Below are 7,500 nucleotides of genomic sequence, written 5' to 3'. Positions count from 1 at the left end.
CGTGAGAGCACCCCTCCAATGATTTACGCATAAGTGTTTAGTAATCAGCTAGCCCTAATTGCGTGTGAAGAGAGAACTCTATGTGGTATGTGTCTCCGTGATCTTAAGATTCGAAACCCATCATCTCTTCAATCTGCCAGATGGAGGAACTGTACGAGAAGATACTGCACGAGGTGAAGCAGGGCAACATCGTGGACCGACAGAAGAAGCTCACCCAGAAGGCCCTGTTCGCCTACATCCAGGAGGTGTTCGGTGTGGACGAAGCAAAGCATGCCGAGCTGGAGCAGCGCGTCGACACCATGCTAGCGCAGGACATTTTTCTGCGAGTCGAGATTATTGAGGCCAAGCTAAAGCCAACACCTGCGCCGGAGGTACTACCGAACGCGTTCGCCATCGTGTATCTGCAGGAGAAACCGCGTGAACTGCACCGAACCGCAGCGATCGCCAACACGCTAAATCCTGGCTGGGGTCAACAGTTTCCGGTGTAAGTAGAACCGTTAGGCGCACTCCAAACAACACCAAAAATTAATTGGAATTCTTCGTTTTTATCCCATGCACAGGGCTGTCAAGCAGGATACGAAAGAAACGCTGCTGATCGAGGTGTACAACAATGCGAACAATCCGAACAAGATGTACCGAATGATCCGTATCGCCAAGAAGTACGTGCGCTCCCTGTTCATGCCGGTTGCCTCGCAATGCAAGTTGATTGGACGAGCAAGCATTCCCCTGGAGGTACGTAGCACAATGCTTGGCATCAACACCGTAACCTCACTAATCGATACTCGCTCCTTCCATCCAGTCCATTACCTCGACCGGTCTGGTGTCGTGGTACAACTTGTCGAAGAAGAAAAAACCCGACCCTCAGGGTACGATCAAAGTGAAGTTCTTCTTCACCTCCAAGCTGGAGAAATCGACGGCCAAGCGGGAGTACGAGCAGATGCTGCGGTACATACTGCAGTACGAGCTGCGCAGCTCGAGCGTTGCCCGGTACTGGTGGGCCGGTGAGCTGACAACCGAGGGTGACTCCATCCTGGTGCAGTACTGCAAGTGCGCTAACCTGACACCGGCCGAGCAAACCGTAATCCGGTGGTTCGTGTACACCCAGATACACCTTACGCATCCGCTCTCGATCAGTCTGCTCGAGGGCATGTTGGATAAACTGAGCGCTGGCTATGATACCGGGCTGGCGAGCGATGACGAGCGGACACGGTTTTGGGAGGGTGTTCGACGGATTCTTCCCTCCTGTCTGTCGATCGTGATGAAGATGCGAAAGCGGATAGCCGGTGATAAGGACATTGTGAAGACAATCACCTCCATACTGCACCTGCTCTCGAAGGCGGAACAACTGGCGACGAAGAAGGGAATCGTGCTGTTTGACGAAGCGACCGTAAGGTAATGGAACCCTTTACGGAGCTGCCAAAGCCAAAGCTAGCGACTCATCGCGACCCTTTCTGTCCATTCCAGATCCATCAAACAACAGGCACTGGACTGCACGAAACATTCCACCATGAAGGATGCCGTGGTGCTCGCGGTGCAGCTGGGTGCCCGGACCTGGTTCGAGACGTTACTGGCCAGCGCCATCGAGGGAACGCTCTCGAACGAGGAGAAACTACGCTCGCTGATCAAGTTCGTGCAGATGCTCCAGTCCGATCTGCTGCGGGCAAAAACGTACTACGATAGCGTTTTCAAAGAGTAAGAGATCAAGGATCCGACCGGAAACCGTTCAAATTACTAACCCGCCACTCTCGCTATCCCACATCCTGTAGAGTCATGGGAATCGATTACAGTCGGGAGATTTGCATCCAGCACGAAACGCGTATCGTCTCACACCTGCGCCCGATCGTGCAAACCATCTGCAATGGCTTCAAGAAGATCACGCTCAAGATGGAGCAGCTCGATCGGCGGGCGGAGATGGAAAGTCTCGACATGAGCTCCACCCTGTTCGAGCTCTACCTCGTACTGAAGCTCTTCCTCCAACAAACGGACACCGTCGTCCAGAGTGCCCACAATCCGTACCTGGTCGAGTTCCACCAGTGGTTCCGCGGTGGTGTCGTCTACTATCTGGATGTGTTTGCCATCAAAACGTTCTCGCGCGTGGTTACCGTACTCGAAGAGGATGAGCTGAAACAGGTACAGCTTACCCCGGCTGCCGATCAGTCACCGGACACGGCGCGCAAGTACACGGCTTCGACGGGTGAAATACTGGAAATTGTGGCACAGATCAAGATCTTCTGGCAGCAGCTCGCCTGGCCGGATAAGGATGAGCTGAAGAAGTTCCTTAAACGAAGCATTGGTGTAAGTCGATCGTTCGAGTGGATTGTAATCAAAAAGGTTAAATTCTTTTGTTTTTTCTCCATTGCAGGACATCTGTAGTTGCTGTATCTTTTACGCCGATCGCTTGCTGGTTAAATTAAAAACAATGGATGCATCCACTGCAACCACAGACACTGTTGTTAATGGCGCCCCGCTAGCCACACTTGACCGATCGCTGGTAGTGCTATCGAACGTTAGCATTCTGACGGACACGCTGATAAGGCTACCGGACGAGCTGGGCTATAGCCGCAGCAGGGATAGTGCGAGCAGTGGCAACAGCAGTGGTGGTAGTGAGAATGGTCGAAAGACTTCCCTGGAGCTACTGTTGGCCGACGATATGCTACCGATTCAAAGTTTGTCCAGCTGGCGAGAGCGATGCTTACAGTACATCACCGAACACGTGTCCCTGACGACCACGAACCTGCTGACAGCCTGCGTAGACGGTGGACTTCCGGGAAGCACCAGCAACGGCACTGGATTCTTCTCCAACAAATCTGCCCAATCTCCGGCCGAGAACGTTGTCCGGTTAAAGCACTGGATCGAGCAATCGGCCTCCAGGCTGGGTATGGAGCTATCGCAGGACGATTTACGCTCCGTTGAGCAGAAACTGTGGACCGCCGTCGAAGCGAAGCTAACTGAGTTGATCAAAAAGCTCCTAGAGGTAAGTGACCGCAGCACTCATGTTGATGATTTTTATGCATTCCGTACTGAGAACCGATCATTCTCTCCACAGAAGAAAGACTCACTGGCCACCTTTCAACGATTGAACGGTTGCTATACGCTGCTGACGCTGCACTACTTCCACACGCTCAGCGACACGATCAGTAGCTCGACGATCGGCGAGCGGCTCGATATCTTTAGCTGCAGCACCACCGAGCTCCTTCACCGGTACTATCTCGAGCGTCTCCGGCAGCAGGACGAACTGGAAGAACCGGAATGTGGACTGTTGACCGTGCGCTGCTGGTTCCAGCCGGACGGACTACAGATCAAGATTCTGCGAGCCGATCAGCTGCAGCTTCCGAAAGACTATAAGCACTCGTGCGATAGCTACGTTAAGATAAACGTGATCCCACCGGATCGCTTCGGGCCACCACCGTTACCGGAGCTGAAGACAAAGACCAAATCCAAGAACTTCTCGCCGGTGTACAACGAATCGTTCACTCTGTAAGTGTGCTGGCAGACGAGGAGCAATCCCTGATAATGATCTTGTAACATCTCTCTCCAAACCGTCACCTCTTACACAGAAAACTCAATCCGGTTCAACATTCCCTGAAGGATGCGCTGCTGATGATGAACGTGAAGGTGTCGGAGCTACTCGGCCTCAATCAGAAGCACATCGGCGAGTGCTTTGTGCCTCTCCAAAAAGTGCCCATCCTGACCGATGCAAGCATGGCACACGAAGTCCAACCGATCACCCTTCCACTAAGCCTTCCCTTCACCATCGGTGAGTAGAGAAAGGCATTCAGTTCCGGGGCAGGCATGATCCTTATATCGCTACTTTCTTCGTTGCAGAATCATTTTCGGTGGCGGCACTGGAAACTCGCACCAACGACAAGGTGGCATCACAGTTCCTGAAGAAGTTGAAGCAAAAGATGGGCGTCGCACCGTACACGATGAGTACGCTGAGTCTTTAGTAGGGCGGCCTGCGCCATGAGCAGCGCCTATCCTTTTGCCGTCTTGCCGTGACATACTCCATGCCATTGTGTGATAATACAGGGAGTGAATAGTGATACGAATGATCTGAGTGGTGCAATCAGAGATTGTTTAAGATAAAGAGATTTACTCGTGGCCATTCAATCCACGCTGTCATTGGGATAAGGTTTAAGGAACGAGAATGTTTGATGTATAGTCATTCGATATGGACCACGTGCTCGGGGAACGACACAGATAATTGTAAAGTCGTGTGTGCTGTTAATAACCTTTTTGTACTTGGCTATGTTAAGGAATCAATAAACTAAACATTACTTTTTTAAACACAGGAATTTTATCTACGTGTGATGTGAGGAAATTAATTGCATTTCTTATGCGCAACAATCATTCTTGATTACGTGATACGAGGTTTCATGATACAACCATCAGTATGTATAGATACGGAAATCGCAAATGGCGAGCGCTATTTTTGCAAAACAATCTCGGCGGATGTTGAATCATAACAAATTTTAGAGTACCACTCAACTTTCACTAACTTTCTCCAAACAAGAATGGAGCCGAATTACTAATGTTATGTGGAAATTCGTCACCGTTCTTGATTATTAAAGTTTGCCAAACATTATATGGAAAAAATACATTATTTGTGGCACTCAAAGCTTGGTGAAATGTTCCTAAAGTTAGACTAGTGGATAGCTCTTGCCTATTTGCGGATGATACACTGAAAAGTACAAAACACTACAGAACTCTTGGAGATTTTCCATTAAATTTCAACCATCCTTTTATCTCTGACAACTGTGAACATATTTTAAAAAAACTGTGCAGGACTTGGTGCAACCAAATATAATTCATCTACACTTGCAAGATGAATTATACTCTGCACTTTCAGAAACACGCTAAATTTTTTCTACTATTTGGAAACGGCATTGATAGTAATGGCACATACAAACCAAGGTTGCTGGGCATTGACTCTTGTAAAAACAGGAAAGAGTCCATTGCACACCGGCTCTTTGTCATCAATTTCACCATCAAACATCGATTGAATCCACAGCATATGATTCCTTTGATGTGTTTGAGCTCCATAAAACGCTCAGATGGAGGCGCATGGTATACGATTTTTTCTGTTTTTTTTACAATAAATAATTAAATAAATACTTTATTTAGCAATTCATTCGACGTTCTTTCACCTACTATCGCTAATGCCATTTATCATGGGCATACAGCGGCTACTAACACAACTACAGCCGCAGTCGTTCGGTTTCTCAATTCTCTACTTCCTGCCCAACATTGCCATCCTCGTGGCTCGTCGCCTGTTCGTTAATGTGCTCCTCAGAAGAAGCGCTCTGTCCCTCATTACTACCTTCTTCTGTGACTCCGGGTGGCAAGTAAATTTGGTAGATTCTGTTGATGAAAAAAGAAATGAACCGTGAAACACAACAGCGAAACTCAGCTTCCCTACTTCACACTACCTTGAAACCGGATACGACTCATCGATCACATCGAACATGCGCTTGAAGCGACAGGACACAAGGTTTTCCTCCGGACAGTACAGCGCATTATCGACGGTGAACGCTTCCAGTGCGGTCAGCGCAAACTTTGTCACATCACCGAGCCGTCGTTCATAATCGACTGTAGAGAGAAGAGATGACAGGATTGAAATCGATCGATTTCTCCTTGGCACACCACGCTAGGCCACTTACACTTTAGGTCATACGAACGGCGACGTTCCTCTTCGCTACTATCGTCACCGTGGCCACCGCCGCTGGACGGCTTGAGCGTGGGAATGAAGAACAACAAGCAGAGCAGTGCAATGAACTTGACGATCTTCTTGAAGATGACCAACTTTAACAGAATCTTGGCGAAGGTAAAGAGATCAAACTTGAACTTTAGCTTGCTGAGCAGCCAGCTTTCCGGGTTAAAGTACGGCATCCCATGGCTGACGGGACCATGCGGTGGTGGTGGAGGTGGTGGACCGTAGATCGGTTTCGGTGGACCATAGACGGGTTTCGGTGGGAGCGGACCGTACTCTTTGTGGGCCGGCTGGTATAGCTCGTTACCGGTCGCCGTCGGTGGACCGTAGCTACCCGCTGGCAGACTGTAATCGTACGAGCTGGACGGCTGAACATTGTAATCTCCACGCGATATCCTTATCGGTTGTGGGGCTGTTGTGGATTGGAAAGGAAGTATGGAGTAGATTAGCACAAGCAGGTGCATGGAGCGGCACTCCGCAGTCGCCGCATGCTTGATTTAATTCGATTGGAGCATCAGAAATTAAATCTGAGTAGCCTTTTACTCAGAGTACGGAGCAAAAATATCAAATGGACGTTACAACCAGAACAATTGGAGGCGAATATTTTTCTATTAGGCACCGATATTAGGCTACATCTACATTAGTAGCCGAGATTTGTTTAATGATTTTACACATAAAAAGATTTTTTGTTTTTTTTTTACATAAAGCCAAGAATCCCAGTTCAGGAAATGCACAGTTAGTGGCATACAGTCACACTAAACCATAACGTTAAACCTTTTTACAAAACCTCTTCTGTATTAAAAACTCTCCGAATGCGTGTAGCTAACCTTTGTACGTCACGGCGTTAATTTTGTGCGAGTTTTTCAACGCGGCCAAATACGAATCCTTAGCGCTTTTCGCCTCTTCCGCCAGACTGCAAACACCGGCCACCAGCACCGAAGCGAGTATCACTATTTTCCACATTGTGCTGCACATGCGTGTCCACAAATCTGCCACAAAACTCGATCCTGCCCCAAAACTGTCCACAGCTACAGCTCCGGATTGACCGTCGATCGGGATGATGGTCCGTGCGACACAAAATCACTCAAATGACTGACGGCTAGTCGGGCGACAAGAGTTGCTAAAATAAAATCAAAACTCACTTTCTTCCACCCGCTACCCCGCTGTGGTAACGCGACGTGCCCCAGGAATGGCCATTCTGTGAAACACCTTACACCTGCCCCTACCCTCCAGACAAACCCGCAGAGGAGATGTTCCAAATGTGCGGCCACGTGGAGGGGATAGTCGGATAGTTCTCTTTCTAAAGCACAGGCACAACAACAACAATAGCTCCTCCAGCGCATTGTGACACATATCGCTACCCCGGTTTGGGTATGTCGTATGTGCAGCGTTCAAGGGAGGGGAGAGTATTAGTCTCATTATTATTTGCATATTGACATGTGACAATTTGTTCACTCAAACCATCGAGCCACCACGAGACGGAGCTCACGCACGGTTGCCGGCCACAAAAGAAAGAGAAATTCCCCTTTCATCCAAATCGAAATGGCGGAACGGGGCACCGAGCGGCCCCGCGGTTGGCTTTTTGGGAGCATCCGCGAACGCCGTACCGTGTCACGCATGCTTGGCATGCTTAACGTGTCTCTTCACGCGACCAAACCGATCGACCGTATGGTTCGATGGCCCCAAAAGCACCGTACTGCGCGACTGTGTGCGGTGCGATATGAGATGCGAAGCACGTACGATCCCCGCCGGGTTGAACCAGAGACGAACACGGAAGCACCGGTCCGGTT

The 7,500-nt window shown here is 49.3% G+C and overlaps 2 protein-coding genes across 3 annotated transcripts in view; one reads left to right on the top strand and one right to left on the bottom strand.

Annotated features, from left to right (window-relative positions):
• LOC126570553 (protein unc-13 homolog 4B-like) overlaps positions 1-4,295 on the top strand; it is a 10,718-nt gene extending 6,423 nt beyond the window's left edge. The window contains exons 1-10 of one of the 2 annotated variants that reach the window (XM_050228394.1): positions 1-85; positions 141-484; positions 561-732; positions 800-1,392; positions 1,465-1,692; positions 1,767-2,295; positions 2,363-2,974; positions 3,047-3,477; positions 3,558-3,757; positions 3,826-4,295. The exon at positions 1-85 is cut by the window's left edge and continues 84 nt beyond it. In XM_050228394.1, the coding sequence (XP_050084351.1) occupies positions 141-484; positions 561-732; positions 800-1,392; positions 1,465-1,692; positions 1,767-2,295; positions 2,363-2,974; positions 3,047-3,477; positions 3,558-3,757; positions 3,826-3,947 (3,231 nt within the window). In that variant the 5' untranslated portion in view covers positions 1-85 and the 3' untranslated portion in view covers positions 3,948-4,295. The remainder of the gene's footprint in view (positions 86-140; positions 485-560; positions 733-799; positions 1,393-1,464; positions 1,693-1,766; positions 2,296-2,362; positions 2,975-3,046; positions 3,478-3,557; positions 3,758-3,825) is intronic. The other variant, XM_050228393.1, reaches the window with a different exon arrangement.
• Positions 4,296-5,143: 848 nt separating this feature from the next.
• LOC126572610 (uncharacterized) lies at positions 5,144-6,673 on the bottom strand. The gene is made up of 4 exons (XM_050232049.1): positions 6,538-6,673; positions 5,661-6,122; positions 5,430-5,589; positions 5,144-5,361 (listed from the first exon to the last, which is right to left on the bottom strand). Exons 1-4 carry the CDS (start codon positions 6,671-6,673, stop codon positions 5,223-5,225), a joined length of 897 nt encoding a protein of 298 aa, XP_050088006.1. The 3' UTR covers positions 5,144-5,222.
• Between the last annotated feature and the right edge of the window lie 827 nt (positions 6,674-7,500).

This window comes from Anopheles aquasalis, chromosome 2, assembly GCF_943734665.1.
Source record: "Anopheles aquasalis chromosome 2, idAnoAquaMG_Q_19, whole genome shotgun sequence".
In the NCBI taxonomy this organism is placed as follows: domain Eukaryota; kingdom Metazoa; phylum Arthropoda; class Insecta; order Diptera; family Culicidae; genus Anopheles; species Anopheles aquasalis.
Note: the sequence above shows the minus strand (reverse complement) of the source record. Positions and strands in the feature narration are given on the sequence as shown.

Bases quoted from the DNA above. Each gene is read 5' to 3' on its own strand.
- LOC126572610 (XM_050232049.1), bottom strand. From the start codon at position 6,673: ATGTGGAAAATAGTGATACTCGCTTCGGTGCTGGTGGCCGGTGTTTGC. The intron at 5,590-5,660 runs GTAAGTGGCCTA...TTCTCTCTACAG, and splicing joins CCGTTCGTATGACCTAAAGT to TCGATTATGAACGACGGCTC. The intron at 5,362-5,429 runs GTAGTGTGAAGT...TTTCATCAACAG, and splicing joins GAGTCGTATCCGGTTTCAAG to AATCTACCAAATTTACTTGC.